Source organism: Oreochromis aureus, linkage group 14 (assembly GCF_013358895.1).
Source record: "Oreochromis aureus strain Israel breed Guangdong linkage group 14, ZZ_aureus, whole genome shotgun sequence".
In the NCBI taxonomy this organism is placed as follows: domain Eukaryota; kingdom Metazoa; phylum Chordata; class Actinopteri; order Cichliformes; family Cichlidae; genus Oreochromis; species Oreochromis aureus.
The window spans coordinates 21,040,273-21,059,177 of NC_052955.1; the positions used below are offsets into that span (position 1 = coordinate 21,040,273).

Genomic DNA, 18,905 nt, shown 5'->3' on the forward strand with positions numbered 1-18,905 from the left:
AGCTGAAATAACAATTTTAATAGTTATTTGGATTTGGTGCTGTAAAACGAATATTTCACCCTCTCCTAATTTTTTTTTACCTCTCTGCTGTAAACCTCAAGGTCAGACGTCAACTTTTCTGAAAATCTTGTGACTCAAGAAGGAAGTATAATCTAAGATTTTCAAATTGATACCGTAGGCGCATCTACTAGAATGCTGAGGGTTAAAACTGGTGGATTACAGTATTATTGCATATTTTTCACACTTAAATGTTTCATCAAACAAACTTCAATATTAGAGAAAGATAACTTAAGTAAATACAACATGCAGTTTTCAAATGAAGATTTAATTTTTAAGGGTTAAATTAAAACGCTGTCCAAACCTACCTGCCCTTATCCAAAAAAGTAAAAATCATAAATTAGATGTGATTAAGTTTTGTGGAAAAATGAGTTCAATGTCAGTAGCCAGTCCTTGTTCTCATTATTGTCAGAACTGTTCAATCAAGACTTGAAATAGTCTCAAAACATATTATCCCATGATTTAAATAAATAACAGCTGAGAAACAAAGTCATTGACATCGATCAATCTGGAAAGGCCTTACAAAGCCTTTTCTAAGGCTTTGCGATTCCAGCAAACTTGATGATGAGAGCCATTATGCACAAATGGATAAAACGTGGAACAATGGTGTACCTTCCCAGGAGTGGACAAGCTACCAAAGTTACTCCAACAGCGCACCAACAACTCATTCAGGAGGTAATAGAAGAACCCAAAAAACATCTAAGGAACTGCAGACCTCAGTTAAGGGCCGAGTTCATGATTCAACAATAAGAAAGAGGCAAAAATGGCATCCATGGGAGAGTTCAAAGGAGAAAACCACTGCTGACCAAAAAGAACAAAAAGGCTAATCTCGCATTTGCCAAAAAACATCTTGATGATCCCCAAGACGTTTGGGAAAATACTCTGTGAACTGATGAGACAAAAGCAGAACTTTCTGGAACGTTTGAGTCCATTAAATCTGATGTAAAACTAACACAGCATTTCATAAAAAGAGCACCATACTAACAGTCAAACGTGGTGGTAGTAGTCTGACGGTCTAGGTCAGCTTTGCTCCTTCAGGACCTGATTGACGTGCCATAATTAATAGAACCATGAATTATGCTCTTAAATCCTGAAGGAGAATGTCCGGCTATCAGTTTGTGCCCTGAAGCTGAAGCACACTTGGGTTATCTAGCAGGAAAATGATCTGAAACACACCAGCCAGTACACCTCTGAATACCTTAAAACAAAATGATGAAGGTTTTGGAGTGGCCTACTCTAAGTCTGGAGTTAGATCTGTTTGAGATGCTTTGCCATAACTTAAAACAGGCATTGGAGGTTTTTCATGCTGGAGAACTCTCCAATGTGGCTGAATTAAACAATTCTGCAAAGAAAAGTGTGCCAAAATTCCCCTTTTGCAATGTGAAAGAGTCATTGCCAGTTATCACAACTGCTTGATTGTAGTTCTTGCTAGATATATGTAAGGGGAATAACATACAGAAACAGTTTGGAAAATTGCATTTATATAAAAACAAATGATCAATGCCAAACTTCTTTTTAAGTTAGATCTATCAGAAGTTCAGACCACCTCTTACCATTGTTTTGTGTGTCCCACACAACACAGTTGACTTGTTTGGATCTTGTGTTCAAGTGACCAAGCTCCTTCAAATCTTTTGCACTTCACTCTAAGACTCTAGGCATATTTGTGTTTTGCAAAAGTGCAAAGGGTTGTCCTCAGTTATTAAACCGTAGTTACAAGCTCAGTTTGGTTTGAATAGACGGACGCGTTCTCTGCTTTTAAGATTAGACTTCAAACCTTTTAATTACTCTTGTAGTTTGAACTGGATTAGGCAACCATAGCCTCATGCTACTGGAGGATCTCCCATGATGGAGTGAGCACCTTTCTCCCCTCCTCTAATCTCTCCAGACAGATACCTCTCTGGAGGTAAATCTGCCTCCCCTACCACACCTTTCTAACCCCTCCAACCAGCCCAGTGTTTAATGTTATACTTGTTTTGTTTCCATGCTCTTCTTTTCATTATTCACTTTACCCTCACTCAACTGGTCGAGGCACATGGTCGCTCTCCACCAGGTTTGTTTCGGTTAAAAGGGAGTTTTTATCTCCCATCTGTCCTCAGGTGCTTGATTATAAGGGACACATTGGATTTTATCTCTTCTGCTGAAAGGTCAATGCTGATGAAAGTAAGGTGCCCTGAGGCACCTGTTGTTGGTGCTTCACCAATAAAACAGAAGTGAATTCAGTTTGATTTCGCTGAACCTTAACAGTTTGACACAGATGGCATGAGCTTGTGTCACTCCTCACTTCCAGCAGCTCACTGAGATTCATCCATCCATTTATCTATCTATCCATCCATTCTCTATTACTCTCCAAAAGTTGAATCTGTTCATCTGGACATAGCGTTTTGTGGGAGAAACGTTTCGTCACTCATCCAAGTGACTTCTTCAGTCTCAGCTGACTGCAGGTTTCCCCAAACCTTATAAACAGTACATATGCATAATGACTGAAACCAGCCCACTGAAGGAACAATGGGCTGTGAGGTCAGTTCCTTAATCATAATTATGCAAATTCCCATGACCATTGATCAACAATCACTGACCAAAACCCACTGATCAAAGAACACTGATCAATGGCCATGAGTACCATTCACAGAGAGTTGGGGAATGGCTGCAATCACAGCATTGTAAGATGGCGAAAGATGTACCCTTAAGCCCCCTCCTCGATTCAGAGATGGTCTTTCCCTTTTCACGTAAATGGCCTCCTTGACTCCGCGCTCAAACCAGCGTTCCTCCCTGTCCAGGCCTAAGGGTACATCTTTCGCCATCTTACAATGCTGTGATTGCAGCCATTCCCCAACTCTCTGTGAATGGTACTCATGGCCATTGATCAGTGTTCTTTGATCAGTGGGTTTTGGTCAGTGATTGTTGATCAATGGTCATGGGAATTTGCATAATTATGATTAAGGAACTGACCTCACAGCCCATTGTTCCTTCAGTGGGCTGGTTTCAGTCATTATGCAAATGTACTGTTTATAAGGTTTGGGGAAACCTGCAGTCAGCTGAGACTGAAGAAGTCACTTGGATGAGTGACGAAACGTTTCTCCCACAAAACGCTATGTCCAGATGAACAGATTCAACTTTTGGAGATTTACTTTCCTGGATGATTGAGAATGCATCAAGAAATTCTCTATTACTCTCTGGGTTTGAGTCGCAAACACAGCAGTCTAAGCAGAGAACCCTCTCACCCCAGCCACCTTTTCCAGCTCATCCATGGGGACATTGAGTTGTTCCCAACCCAGTCGAGAGATATAATCTCTCCAGCGTGTTCTTGGTCCGCCCTGAGACAACCTCCCAGTAGGACATGCCCCAAACACCTCACCTAGGAGGTAAATGGACTGGTATTAGTAAATGTTTTTCCAGTCAGTTTGAGCACTCAGAGCTGTTTCTTACAGCAAATCTCATTCTGCATTCACACACACATTCATGTAAGCAAATCTTTTTTATTGTTGCACACTTTGAAAATAACAATCTCACACAGTCACAGTCCGATGATGTGTCAGGGTCAACTCAGGGTTCAGTATAAGTCCAAGGATACTTTGAAATGTGAACTAGGGGAGCTAAGGGATCGGCCCTTGGGTTAGTAGACAAGCAAATCTTCCTCCTGAGCCACAGCCACCGTCTGTTCATACATAAAGTGCACAAAGCATCTGCTTTCTGCTAGGAAGTCTGCTTGCTAATCCAGGCAGACACAGACACTATGTTACACATAACCTGACACATGCAAAGTTGGGCTAGCCTGCATACTTTCTGAGCATACAGGCTAGCCAGCTTGGATAGCCCCCCGCGACCCTGAAAAGGATAAGCGGCAGAGAATGGTTGATGGTTTTACCATCTTGTTTTCAGACAGAAACTAATCATATATTTTAATATTACTCACTCACATATTTTAATAGTAATATTTTACCATGTAACGGACCCATTCTTTGAGGGTAATGCTCATTCCAGATGAGCCACATCAAAGGAAACTATAATAAGACATAATTACAAAATAATTTAATCACTTTATTAACAAAGCAAGAAGCAGACTCGACAACCTTTCAGTTTATTTGGGTTACGGGTACAGTAAATCACTGTAGGAAGCAAACACAGTATATGCGGTAATCAGTCAATAGCAGATAACAACCCAGAGCAACATCTCTCTGTTTTGCATGTTGGGTATTATTGCTAGAAACCACATAACACGTCAAACGAGATGCTTCACGGTGCCCTGAAAATTCTTCTGTAAGATGGAAAATCAACCAGGAGTCACCACAAAGACCTGGAAGAGTAAAACTGACAGAGATGCTGCTGCTGCTGTCATGCGACCAATATGAGGATTAGAGTCACATGAGCGTTTTGAAAGATGGAAGACGTTCTCTGCGGGTGTGTGCGGATCATTACCGTTTGTTTGCATGATGTGAGATATAGTATGCTATGCTCTGAGGCAGTGAAGATTTCGCTGAAAGACATCTTCGTTAGGCGTCGCACCGTTTGTCTTTGTGCTAATTTCAGTGGTGGGCCTCTTTGGCTCATTAGCGTTTTCCCTCAAGGCAGACAAGTCGTCAGTCTCTGAGTTGTAAAAACTGTAGCAAAGACGCGTACAGCAGCCAGTATTTTGATGTTACATAAAAAGCATGGATCATCTGCTGTGAAATCTATTAAACTGATGATTACAGGTGGATGGAGAGTTGAATCTACCTGGATAGGAGGTGCAGTGATTAACTCATGGAGTCTAACAGTCTAAAGCTCAGTTTTCCCTGTCGGAGAAACTGTTTTGGACAAGACAGCTTTGCACTTTTATCACCGACTGTCTCATAAAACTTGAGGAAGAATAGTGCACACGGTCATGCTAATGGCTTACCAGCTAAGAGGTGAATGGAAACCCTCGTCATGTTTGCATTTCTTTGCTAAAAAACAAAACAAAACAAAAAAAATTGGTGTACTTCACTCAGGTTGCAGCCAGGCAGTCTCAGGTGGCATAAGAATATGCCCATTTACTCACTGCTGTGTCACGTGCAGCATATCATCAAATCCCTTAACATTTAGCGTAGCAACTCATCTCATAAAGAGTCAGTGACAAAACTTTAAAATGGAACAATCCATCGGACAGTTCAGAAAAATATAAAGCGAAAACACTGAGCTGAAAAATTACAAAGATAGAAACTATTTTCACGCCTTACATCAGCTGACCTCACCTACTCATAATATATAAATATACAATATATATTGCTTTTTTAATAATAGTCCTACAAACATGATGCTAAGCCGCTAACCGGTGGCTTAGGAGTGAAAGAAAATCCTCACAATCAAATTCAGTCTTACAGGAAGACTCACATCAAGCTGCGGTTACTCAGTTAGGTCATGGCTCAAGGAAAGCGTTGAAGAAAAACTGTGATCTGACTTATATGCAAACCCCAACCAGAGTTGTATAAAAGGAAACCATCCGTTAAGTAAAGTAGTTTCCTTTGAGTCCGTGTCCACGTTTATTACATCACGACTCCTCTTATATATTATAAGGCAGTAGTTGCAGTAGTGTATATGATGGTAAAGTCATAAAAGGGCGCTGTTAATGCAAGCCGTAGCATAAAAGGTTGATTTCACCTGCTTGCTTCATGCTGTTTGCTCATTGTTTCACTAGGGGCCACCATATGCATGTGTTTTGATAATAGAGGATAACAGCCACTGCATCCGTGTGAACTCACAAGGCTAGTTTGGGAATTTGTTAAATGTGTTTAAAAAAAAAAATGTGAAAGGAAATTCCATCAAAACAGTCAGCCGGCTCTTCAGTGTAAGACACATCATCAGACACATCGGAAACCTAATTTTGTTTTCCTGAGGTAAAAAAAAAAGTGAAACAAACAACACAAGACCCTCAAACACAAATGCCGAAGAAGGCGTCGTCCGTGTGTGTTTTCTGTACACAACCCACACCTGAGTAAAGTGCACAGTCCAGTGAGTCAGAACTGATTATCACCAGCATGTGGCCTGTTTACACACAAAGCAGTCCCTGCAAAGGAAAGGCAGCACACCACTCCAATCCATCGCTTCTTAAAACATACAGACCGAAGTTTCACGTGGCCGACCTCTCCTCCATTAGAGACAGGCACTGATAAAATATACTGTGTACCCTAAAGGAATTAAGTTATTTATTTTCACATTGTATCACTACCGCTATTTAAAAATGAATGAGAAGTTGTGATGCTTTCTTAGTAATGTAAGTGATAATATTTTGTCTTCTGTTGTTTGCTAATGTTTTTTTTTACCTGTGGGCTGAGATTGATGTAGACAAACAAAGGCTAATGACCTTTAGTACCTTTCGGGACTTTAGATTTCCATGATTCACAGTTCAAAATAATCCGTCTTCATCTTATACTTGCCCTCATCCACTAACTGAAACATGCTGTTGTAGCTCCATACCCTTTAAACCAGCCTTCTTCTGATTGGTTGCCTCTCATAAGCAGAAGGTTTGGACGATAGGTGGGTGGAGCCTGAGAGGATCACATAAGGATATCTCCTCCCTTCATCATGCAGAGGCAGTAGTCTGAGCTTTTGCCTTACATACAGTACTTAAGAAATGTATTAGACCACCACCCAGTGTAAGTTTTATGCCTCAGCTGCCCTAAACGAACAGTATCGATAATTAATTTTTTGTTTTTTAATGTTTCTGTAATGCTTAATCCTCTGTATGCACATTTTTAATGCTAAAATATAATTATTGTTGTCAATTATTACTTTCAAATTAGCTGCTGTGGAAAAAAAAAAAAGCATAAAAACAATGGCAAAGCACATTATTATTTTTTGGTTTAGATGCCAAATTATATGAATTTACTTGCATTCCTGAACAGAAATTTTTTTAAACGTTATCCTTCTCGGAGACGTCCAGTTAGCCGGATTAAATTTGGGCATAAAAAAAGGAATTCAGTTCAGTGAATTCAAAATTTTTTTTTAGTTTAAACAAGTTAATTTTGAAAATATTGTTATTTTCTTGTTTTTAACAACAGGTGATCTAATAAATTTGTTAAGAACTGTTTTAGAGGTCCACTCTAAAACAGCGGTCCCCAACCTTTTTTGCGCCACGGATTTATGTCCGACAATATTTTCACAGACCTGTCTTTAAGGTGTCGCGGACAAATACAACAAAACAAAACAAAACCAGTACCGGTACAAAAAAAAGAAGACTTATTCATAACACACGGGAAAAGACACAGGGAAACAGAGTTAACGATAAAAAAAATAAATAAAAAAAATATGAATTTCACACCTGATCCTCAACCCTTGCGGCCCTATACCAAACGACTCATGGACCGGTACTGGTCTGTGGCCCGGGGGTTGGGGATTGCTGCTCTAAAGTGTGTCACGATCTGGTCACTAACCAAAACAGTGAAGGTGGGCTGTAGGAAAACTCTGTTGTCAGTTGAAACACCGATTGGCTGCTTTGCACATGGCAACAGTTTGCCTTCAGGCTTTCTGTGATGTGGGTGACATTGTTAAACAGGTGTACTCTGACTCAAACCAGCCTTGTAGTTTTGTTGCCCAAACGTAACCAGGCCGCCGTGTTAGGGAGTCTTTCTCACAGATTATATATATATATATTTTAACTACCTCAGTTTCCAACTTGCGCATTTACTGTTTGGCACTCTGGTATTCTGCTGGTTACAGAGAAGAGTTTAGGGCCAGATTTACTAAAAGGGGCAAAATGGCGTGTTTTACAAAAGTTGCGCTGCCTTTTAAACGGTCAATTTCAGTATCAAGCTCAAAAAATAAGATCTGCTTTTATTCTGTGTTAAATATCGGCACAATTAAAAGTAAATCGCATTATTAAATTAGTGTGCGTGCTTGATTAAAACATTCTCCTTCCTATATTTTGCACCTTGAGAAGGGAACTCCCAAAATTACGTATTTAATATTAACATATCACACGCAATCTTGTCACTGTGATCTCCTTCTGAATACTGATAGTACTTTTTACTGTGCCGGGGCAACGTTTTAGTAAATCTGGCCCTTAGTGCCTGTTGAGTGAGCAAGATATTCATTTTAGACACGGCCTTGATCCCTGACCGAGATATCTAAAGCCACTAGAACCTCTCTTAATGTCATCTTAATTGTCTGCTGTGAAAAAGGTCTAAACCACTGATGATTTGTACCTTGCAAAAATAATCAGTCAAGGCAATAAAAATAATTGCCTTGACTGATTACTTCTGTTTTTCAGATTATACCGAGGATTAAGATGAAGATTAAATCAGATGGAAACCAGATTTTGATGCTTGGTTATGGATTTTTTTTTTTTTTTTAAAGAAGTCAAAAAGAAAAAAACTGTTTCTATTTAAAGTGAGGAATTTCCTGGGGATCAATCATTATTTCGTGTGCCCACAACCTCAGATATGTTCAGCTGTGCTGCACGCAAACACCCGGCCACCTAGGGTGATTTATGAAGGGTCTTTAAAGGTCACAGCTGCCTGGGTAACACAACTACCACAACAGCTTCTAGTCCACTCTAAATGACTCCTACCACGGTCAAACTCAAACCAAGAAGGGGGGGCTACCATAAAATAAGGCCCCACAGAGTATCTGACAGCAGTGTAAACAATTCCTTCCAGTTTAAAAGACTGACCTAAAGTGACACTTACTGACTTTTGCGAGTTATTTAAGGTTACTTCAAAGTTCATATTTAAAAAAGAGCATATGGTGAGTGTGATATAATAAAATGGCTAAAACCAGTCTCAGTATTGATTCAGTCAAGGTGCAGAACAACAATTACCACCAGTAACAGTCTGACAGATGATACAGTGGTCGAAATGCACACGTCACAGTAGTTGCTAATCTGCTTGCGTCTCCGCAGCGTTGCTCCGCAGAGGTGCTGCTGCTGCTGCTGCTGCTGCTGAAGACACCAGTCTAGCAGCTTCATCTTGGGGCTCCACTGGCCCTTCCCCACCTCCTGCCCCTTCCTCGTCCTCCTCTTCTTCCTTCTCCATGCCCAGTGGAGGCTGTCTTTGTGCCACATTGTGCCTGGAGCGGGCCCTGTGCCTTCGAGGGTGGAGGAAGAGAGCAGGGTCCGGCATGGCTGTGGGCTCTGCAGGGCCCATCACTTTCTCTATCGGCACACACTCTCGGGAACGCTCAACTCTCGAGGAAGCCCTAGCGCTCTTACGTTTTGGTTTAACCACAGGAGAAGACGGGGAAGCTCCTGAAAGCATCTGTGGAGAAACTGTGGAGTTATGCTCAGCACCGTACTGGAGCCCCTGGTTGTTGGCCCTGGAAAGCAGTCCCTGCCTCTGCTGCATCCGCTGCTGGTGCAGTTTCTGCCTGGCAGCGTGCAGCTGGAAGGAGAGGTATGCCGCGGCCTCGGTTTGTTTCTGCAGCTCCGTGTTAAGGACGGTCGAACAGTGGCTGCGGCTTTTCAGCTCCTCCAGAAAATGGCGCTCTTTTTGCTTGAGATTGGCTCTGAGAACTCCCACCAAAGCCCCTTTCTGAGTGAGCTCCTTCCTAATCTCCCCCAAGGCGCACTCCTTTTCTGCCAGGCGGTTTTCCACCTCCAGACTGCAAGCTTCCAAGAGCTCCTCTTCCTCCTGCAATTCTGATGCAGACCAGAAATGCAAATTATGAACATGAAGAGTTTTAGAATAAAGTTTGTTTCACATTTAAGGAAACCTCTGTGATATGCAACATGCTCTCCTCTGTTTTACCATCCATTCATCCATCAATCCATCTTCTGCTGTAGAGACACCCAGACCTCCCATGTCCCACCCATCTCCTCAACTGTTGAGGTGCTCCCTCATAACATAATCTATCCATTTTTTTCCTACCACAGAGCCTCCTCCCAGTTTACCATGCCCAAAATACTTCACTTAGGAGGTGCCAAAACAGCTCCTTTAAATTTGGAGGAGCAGCATTAACCCTGAGCTACTCCTAAATGACCGAGCTCCTCAGTCAGTCTCTAAGGAGCCCAGACACCAGTGAGAGGAATCTCATTTTCTGCTGCTTGCATCAGCAATCTAATTATTTTGGTCACTACCCACAGCTGATGGCCATAATAGCGTAGATCGACCAGTAAGTCGACAGATTTGCTGTGAAGCTCAGCTGCGTCTTCACCATGAAGACAGAGCTGAGCTGAGACTGGTACAGCATCCACATTACTGCAGACGCTGCACCGATCCATCTGTCAATCTCCTGCTCTCATTTCCATCCTGGGGTGGGGATGCCACCATTTTTCTTTATGTGATAAAATAATCAGAATGATTTTTTTCAGGAGAAATAAAAACATTTTCTCCTGAGCTAAAAAATGAAAAGAGAAATATTTTCTGACTAATAAATAATCAAAATTCTCAATCAATCACTATTTTTTGTCAGTGGATCAAACTAATATTGTCCTTGTTTCCATTCTGATGTTTGATAATGAACCGAGTCATTTTTTGTGAGGCCGTTTGGTCCATATTATGGTCAGAGGGCCCGGTGGCGCCAGTATCCGGCAGCCTCGCCTCTGTCAGTGCGCCCCAGGGTGGCTGTGGCTACAACGTAGCTTGCCATCACCAGTGTGTGAATGTGTGTGTGAATGGGTGAATGACTGGATATGTAAAGCGCTTTGGGGTCCTTAGGGACTAGAAAAGCGCTATATAAATACAGGCCATTTACCATTTACCATATTAGGGGAAAATATGTGTGTGACTGTGATATTTGATATCTTTAATATGTCCTGCCAACAGCAGGCCGACTGATGTTCACATGCAGAATTTGTGGATCAGAGAAAAACAGAAACTACAGCTTGATTCATGTGTTTTACTTCTTATCACCAAAGCAGAGTTAATGCTGCTCCATAAGCATTTATATTCTGTACAGTATGCAAAGCTTGTCCTCACAACACATTCCCACATTTAAACAGACTGCACAGACACAGACTTTCATTCAGGCTACTACTCGACGCCTTCTCTGCCAAGGTCAGGTTTAACACAGCACACTGCTTATTGCCTTTTCTCTTTTTTGCATCTGTAGACGAGCTTTCGTCTCTTTTTATTTCAGTAAAATTCCCCACGGGGATGAGAGGCAGGTATGGATGAAAAGCCCTGAGTCAGTGCAGTTACCTCAGGGCTTACTGAGCTGAAGAAGCTGCTGGAGGAGCAGGAGGAGCAGGGGATTATAACCACAGAGGCCGGCATTGACCCTCCTGCCCAGAGGGAAACCGACCTGGAAAATCTTAATAAGCTGCTTCATATACTGACAAAAGCTTTGAATTTGGGGGTCTGTCTATGGCAGGCCTTTTATTGTGTTTCATCTCTGTTACTCATTTTTTTCTTTATTTTCTCAATTTTTCTTACAGGATCGATCCTCTGAAGGCCGATCTGCTTCTCTTTCGCCCATCACCACACCCCACCTAAACTCATACGCCTGCTATAGAACTACCTAATGTGAACTTTACGTCCTTCCATACGCCTCCATGTCTGCAGCCGACTGCACTCTGCCGCCTTTCCTTTCGCCTTAATTGCCCTCCTCTCTCTCCCTTGTTACTTCTCTCCTTTCTTTTCCTCTCTCGTTTCCTACATCTCCTTCTCTCTCGCTCTCAGCAAAATCTGTAAGTGGACACCCCCACCGGGACCTCGAGGAAAAAAAGGAGAGCAGAAGACGAAAAAGAGGATGGATCAATTTGCCAGGGTGAGGAGGAGAACACAGGGCTGTGCTGCATGATGTATCGTGAGTGGGGGGATAACCTGCCCTGGATAAAGTAGATGGGATCTAATGGCTGAGTAATGCAGCCAGGCACAACTCCTCCACCCCCGCCCCCCGCACTGTTTACAAGCACACACACATTTATACAGCCTTTTGACTGCTCTTTCTGGAGTCTGTCTCTAATTCGCTGTGACAAAATGGTGCCTCTCTCTGCACTGACCCACCTCCAACGACCATCAGCCGTGAGCCGAGCATGTGGAGGTATGCTTTAGCCGCTGAGACTGTGTTTTCATCTTACATGTGAAGCTGTAGCATCTTTTTACACATGTGGTTTCACCAAAGACTCCTCCCTCCTGAAGAGAGAGGTAGCGGTGACTGACAAAGATCTGTCCCCTGGAGGATGCAAGGGTGGGAGCATGGAGAGAGACAGGGGTCATCTGGGGGTTGAGGCTGAGTATGGTGAGGGTGAGGGAAAACTAGCTCGGGGAGATGTAAACATGTGGCTGTCTTTGTGTCCTCAAAGCCAAAAAAACATGACAAAAAATCCAAGAGGCGCGAACACCGTCAGGCACGGCAGAGAGACGAGGACGAGGAAGAGGCTGCGAAGGGAGCGGATGTGAACTCAAACATACCTATTTGACTCCTGCCCGGAGGCTTCATCTTCAACTCGCTTGTCAACTCTGAAAAATGCAAGAGACACACAAAGACAGCAGGAAGAGAGAGAAATCAAATAATCAGAGATTAAAGGCAGGCGATCAGAGTCTTATTAAAGCTGTATGCTGACAGTTTGTGTTTGCTGCTGCTGCTGCTGCTGGTTAACATAACAGATGCTCGATGCAGTACATCCTCGGCGAGCTCATGCATAATTTATGAAACAAAATCTGAAACTTTACATCAAAGACTGAGTGCTACAGACTGCCACAGTCTGGATCTGTAAGGACACATTTGTCATATTAGCATTTTATTTTATTATCCTTATTTTTGGGATACAGGAGTGAAATCAGTAGGGTGGAAAAAGCTGCTTTTTGACTGCTTTTCTGATGTATATTTTTTCCATTTTTTACCTCCTAAGTCTCTACGAGCTTGATTTGGCAAATCCAGCCCCAAAAGTGTTTCGTGCCTCCTCCGGGGATCTTTTGCTTCTTAAACAAACGTGTAAACCACTACACTGTGGAGCCACTCTCAGTGAAGTCAGAATACACTTAAATAAAAATTCAATCCCTTTGAGCTGTGCCGCATTTAATAAAACATCCGATGAAGATAAACATCCCGTCGTCCTTTGTTCAAGAGAATCATTTCAACCTAAAGCCACAGCTTAAAATCATATCATATAAACTTCCCTTACGTTATTTTATTAGTTCTTTTTTCCCCCTTGTATAGGGGGTGAAGATGTGCATCTTACTCTTGTATCTGTGTCTCCCTTATGCTTCGTCTGGCTTTTATGTCTCACATTAGGAGCGGAGTCCATTTCACTTGAGCCATAAAAGAAAAGCAAGCAGATTAGAGGCACCAGAAACTCAGCAGCTTTTCTGGACAATAAAACACATCTGATCAAATAATCAAGCCATTAATGCCTCTTTTTTTTTGTATATCAGGCAGGAGCAACAGTGGCGAATAGTGGCAGTGATGTTAAAAGATGCTCACAGTGTGATATGCAGGATATTTTTAGATGGATAAAATAAAGCATTTCTGATATGATAAGATAACGTGTCAGACTGAAGTATTCAGTCGTTGAGTGATTTTTGGACTATATTTCTGCATATAAGCGGGTGCTTGTGTGTGCAGAGGGGCAGACTGCTGGTTGTGTCTGTCCTGTCAGTCATCTCGACGGTCATCCACAGCAGCCTGACTGCAGCAGGAAAATCTCCACATTCAGCCTTTTTCTGCACACACCACAACACAGAGAGCGGTGCTTCATTTAATTCCCCCGTGACCACAAAAACTCTTATTCTCTTGAGATATTCGAGTTTATTTAAGTCCGAAATTATGAGCAGTGAACTTGAAGCTTTTTTCTGATGGAAGTATTTGCAGTGTATACAGAACAGTCTGTACCATCATGTGCATGTGGCTTGGTTATCCCTAGCCTTTCTTCTCCTCTTGCTCTCTCTGTCACACCCTTTCTCCTTCCCTCTGCAGTCAGCATACTGTAACACACCCACCCATGCAGCTGGCATGAAGAGAGAAAGACAGATGGGGGGGTGTGGGGGTGGGGGGAGTTAAGGAAGGAAGGAAGGAAGGTAGGTGTGAAAAAGGAAAGGGGAGCTCCAGAAAGGCACACTCAGTGATTGCACCCAAATGTGAGTGACTTCGAGAGCATCTTATTTTCTAGTTATCACCCTCATTCACAGCTTCCATGAGCCTTGAAACTCCGTGAAATTCATTTAGCAGTGGGGAGCGCAGAATAAGCGTAACTCTAAGAATTATTCCTGACAATGAAAATGAGGCACTCAGCACATTGCAACATCCAGCGTGTGCAACACTTTGTAGGTCAGTCTTATCTCCTGCAGCCTGACTGAGCGTTCAAGGCTTTTGTTTAGTCGATTCAACCTTGAACGTTGCAAAGATATGTGGAAGGACAAATGCAACTCGTTTCCGGGATGCACAAAAAGTGCATTAGACCAGACAGGAAGACCTCATTTACAAACAGTGATGCAGCTTGTAGCTTATGAAGAAAGCAGCGCCTTTATGTGCTGATTAGGAACGCTGAGTTGAGAACAGTGGAAAAAAAAAGGCAGAACTAATGTGCACAACAACACCGTCAGCCCAACCTTGCAGTAACCTTCCACGCTTTATTAGTGAGCTGGCAGGGTACACCTCTGAGTCCTGCAAACTGCATTAGCCTATCTGCTCTTCAGTGCCTCAAGTTAGGAATAAAAATGTTCAGCAAAGAAAACTAACTAATCCGTGACAAGCAAATATTCAAAGACCACGGACAAAAAAAGCGACCGCTCCGCACACAAACGGCTCTCCTCCTTTCCTTTTCCTTGCTTGTTCAGATACATACGACTGTTTGATCTTTGCCTTAAAAAGACATGTGCATGGAAAACCTTTTAACAGATTTTCCACTCTGGCCCGACGGCATCATAAGAAGCTTTAAAGATGCTCAGCAGCAACAGGAGCTGCTGAGCATTGTTTTTAGTGAGTGCAATCCCACAGAAACCTCTGAGGAATGTGGAAATTAAAGGCAACACCAAACTGGAGTGAGGAGAGCAGGCCGATGCCACCAACTGCTGAGGAAAGATGATTTATTTGTGCACACGTACTTCTGGGGGTGGAAATGCACTGTACTGTCTTTATGCAGCTTTGGCCTCGTTTCCTTGCAGCTGACAGAAATATGACTGAAGCTCCACGTGGACCAAAAAAAAACTGCTATAAACAATCTGTAAGAGCCCCACATTACAGTGGGAGAGCCCACAGAAACAAAAGGAAAGGAGGAGGAGGAGATGGCAAAGAGCTGGCCAGCTCTCTCTCTGTTGGTGGTGTCACTGCCACACACAGCTGCACTGAGCAGATGTGACATGTGTGCGGGAGAAACACAAAATAATGGACCCAGCCCTTCCCCCATCCTCCTCCACCCCCTGCAATCCTCTTCATATGGATTACTAAAGCTATAGGATCTATGGATTAATTACAAAGCACGTGTATTTCTGTGTCTGTCAATTAACTAATGTGTGTGCTGCTGGTTGCATACTGGGGACAAAAATCTGTTCACATAACAGGATTCACATCCCAGCCAGTGATGATCTATTTTAGGTTTTTAAGCTAGAATTATTATAACAAGGTTGGTGGTTAGCCAGAAATAAACAAAAACATCTTCAGAAGACGGCTAATACCAGACTGTGTGTGTGTGTGTGTGTGTGTGTGTGTGTGTGTGTTTTCATGTGCATCTGCATGCTTGATTGAATGGAAGAAGGCACCATCCATTAGGCACCAAACAGGAAATGATGCAATCTACAGGAACTGTAGCATGACATCATCATGTAAGCATTGTCTGGCACTGACTGGTGCTGCAGACACACATTAGAAGAACAATGAGGACACACACACACACACACACACACACACACACACACACACACAGGTTTTAGCTCAGTGGATGTGTCTCCTTAAAAAAATTAAATGTTATAATTCAGTGAAATCAGTGAAATGACAGAATCAGAATATCAGAGTTTCTGATGGTTTATTGTGAGGTTAAAACCCCATTTAAAGGCTGTTATCCAAAATCTCAGTAAATCCTTTCTCTGAGGGTAAAAGGTCAATTAGATTGGTCTTTGCTGATTAATAAAGAGCTGCAGCAGCTAAAAAGAAAACACCAGCAATGCCTAAAGAGGATTAGCCAAAAGGATTCTTCAATTAAATGTGAACTCATAAGACCGCAAATGATTAAAAATGAAAATTACATTAAAAATGTACCTTCCAGTGTCCACTCTGTACTTTTTTGGGGAGGGGTTTTCTTTTTTCTTTTTTTAAACGCACCTTGGAAACTTTGACATTGTGTATCCTCACATCTTATCTTCTATAAAGTAACAGAAGTCATTTAAAATAAACATATAGCAGAAACCCAAGAGGAAAAACTGGTTTAAAGAAGCCAGGAAGTACTCCTGCTGATTCTCTAAAGGTCATGTGGTTAAATATATTTTAGCGTCAGTAGAAGTAGGGGTCAGGTAGAGTTTTTTTTAGGGCTTTTCTTTCAAAAACAGCAGCAGCAGCAACAGCAGCTGAGAACCCCTCACCTGTGCATCGTTTCTGCAGGGAGAGGATCTCCAGGTGAAGACCATGGAGCATGGAGAGGTGCTCCTTCCTGAGGAACACCATGCTCCTCTCCACACTCTCTATCTGCTGAGACAAACTCCTCTCATCGCCCATGGCTGAGTCTAAAGAGACGAGAGAAGGGGAGAGAATCTGCGTTTACTCCAGCCAGACACTAACTTAGAAATTCAGATTACAGCCTCGGAGCTCCAGCGGCTCCACGTAACTTTGTCTTCAGCGGGAAGTGCACGCTCGGAATTGAGGTCATGCTGGAGCTATAAATAAGGCATTAATAACAAAAAAAAAAAAAAAAAAAAAAAAAAAAAAAAAAAAATCAAGTCTGATCGATAACCTCGACTTATATTTCATTAGATAATATGAGTGTCCCTGCTTACCTTTAAATTGACGTTAAGTATCAAAATGTGAAGAAATGTGATTTGCTAGCGTTATAAATACGTCCTCCGATCCGGGCATGCTGGCCTCCGGCGTCGGTCCAAATCCTGCGGGCTGCCGCATTCACCCAAAGACATTTTATCTGGAGCGTTTAAGTGCTTTTCAGCAGCATGTGACGCTGTTTGATCAGAGGATGAAGAGCAGGAGGAGGAGGAGAAGGCTGGATGGGTGCGTAAAAATGCAAAACGACGCATGGCACCGCGATCCGCCGACACCAAAAACAATCCCTGCTGCAACATCTGCAGGGTCGATCATCAGCAGCAGGAACATGAAGCTGCTTTGAAAACCGACGAGCGAAGTGCGCAGTCCATTTTTTTTTCTTAACGTGCGCACCTTTCCTCCGCTCCCACCGACTGAGGCGTCATCAAGCTGCTGGATGAGCAGCGAGTTGAAGACGGTGATGAAAACAAGCCATCGTGACCAGAACACGCGAGAACATCGTACGACGGGGTCAGTCCGCCAGCTGATTGGCTGAGCGGCACATCACCGCTCCGAGTCGAGTCTGTGGAGGATCGATGCGCAGCTCGTGCGTGTAAAGACGCGAAACTTTAAAGCCTCGCGTGCACGAAACGTGTTTGCTTTGTGCACTTTAATGAAAGGATGGGCGTGATTCCAGCACCGTGGACAGCGAGACAAGAGGGCTGCTGCAGTGGTTCTTAACATGAGGTCTGGGGACCTCATTTGGACCTTTTGGGAGTTGTTTACAGGACAAGGAATGCAAGTTAATAGTAATAATAATAACAGGAGCACTTGAGAATGAGGGCTATGCTAAGACTTTGATGTTTTATGCTCATGCCAGCATTGTTAATATGGAAATCTAGTGTAGTATATAAATCTTTTGTGTCATTATGAAGTCATATAATTTTGTATTGAGAAAGTAAATTTTCATTTTTACTTTCAAACAAAGAAAGTGCTTATGCCCCCCAGTGATTATTATATTGCTCTAAAGTTTTGGAGAGCACTGAACCTATAACCAGCGGCAGATCTAGAAAATTTTACATGGGGCAAAGGAGGGGCAAGAGGTCTAGGCAGAGTGGCACAAATAAACGACTAGATTTCTGTAAGCTGTGAAAAACTTGACTTATTACTCAATATGGCTTCTTAACTTTTTTTCCCAATATGAACTTTGACCTTGGGCTCTAACAGTGAAGGCCAAGGTCAAATGCTTAGCCAGCCTAGCTACTCATGTCCCCCAAGCGCTAGTATATTCTGAAGTTTGAAGACGTGACCTTGAACAGATTTTCACCAAAATTAAATCAGCTCGAGCTGTTGCCGGTATCTACCATCACTCAAAATTAGAACATTTAAAAACTGTGGATGCCAGAGTGCTAACAAAGAGACAGACAAACAAACTGATCCGATTACATACTCCCTCCTTCAGGGGGGAGAATAAAAAACAAAAACACTGACTGTCACTCCCCCTCAGCCTCCTGGTAGATGCACCTATAGCCTAAATTTGAAAATCGTAGCTGATTATCAGAAAAGTTGATTTTTCTAAATTTGACCTTGAGGCCAAGGTCGCTAAAATTCGAACTCATCCAACATTTTTACTCTTCTCGAGTTCAGGGTAGTGGTTGCACAGCTGGAGCCTATCCCAGCTGCACACCTGGTCAGGTCTCCAGTCCCCTGTAGGACTAAGTGAAGAACATACAACATGAATGTAGGTCTGTGTAAAGTTAATTTGGGCTATAAAGAAGTAAACGCTGTTTGCATTTCTTCCTAAAACTTGTTAACCTATCTATCTTTTCGTAGATTCACTGCGATCTGTACATTTTAATGCACTTATAATAGCAGAAGATGGAGTATGGACAAAAAAACCCTGTTAAAATAGTTCTGGTCTGGTTTTTCAAAATAAAAGAAGAGGTCACCACAGTGAGGAGTGCCACGTTTCATTTGATAGCACATCCTTCCTGACTTAACCCCAAAAAGCATTCGTGTCATCTCCCCGGACCTTTTGTTTCTTTAAAATGAAC

The 18,905-nt window shown here is 42.5% G+C and overlaps 1 protein-coding gene across 2 annotated transcripts; it reads right to left on the reverse strand.

Moving 5' to 3' along the window:
- Nucleotides 1-4,119: 4,119 nt before the first annotated feature.
- On the reverse strand, nt 4,120-18,269 carry si:dkey-54n8.4 (coiled-coil domain-containing protein 92). Of its 2 annotated transcripts, XM_031731867.2 has the most exons (4): nt 16,875-18,269; nt 16,464-16,604; nt 12,363-12,410; nt 4,120-9,646 (listed from the first exon to the last, which is right to left on the reverse strand). In XM_031731867.2, the coding sequence occupies exons 2-4, from the start codon at nt 16,594-16,596 to the stop codon at nt 8,889-8,891; spliced, it is 939 nt and encodes a 312-aa protein (XP_031587727.1). In that variant the 5' UTR covers nt 16,597-16,604; nt 16,875-18,269; the 3' UTR covers nt 4,120-8,888. The 2 variants fall into 2 exon arrangements, with proteins under 2 accessions (XP_031587727.1, XP_039478795.1); XM_039622861.1 differs by lacking the exons at nt 16,464-16,604; nt 16,875-18,269 and adding an exon at nt 13,133-13,354.
- Between the last annotated feature and the right edge of the window lie 636 nt (nt 18,270-18,905).

Coding starts and splice junctions, on each gene's coding strand:
- si:dkey-54n8.4 (XM_031731867.2), bottom strand. CDS start 16,596: ATGGGCGATGAGAGGAGTTTGTCTCAGCAGATAGAGAGTGTGGAGAGG. Junction 12,411..16,463: donor CCTGCAGAAACGATGCACAG/GTGAGGGGTTCT, acceptor TGCATTTTTCAG/AGTTGACAAGCGAGTTGAAG. Junction 9,647..12,362: donor TCCGGGCAGGAGTCAAATAG/GTATGTTTGAGT, acceptor GGTCTGCATCAG/AATTGCAGGAGGAAGAGGAG.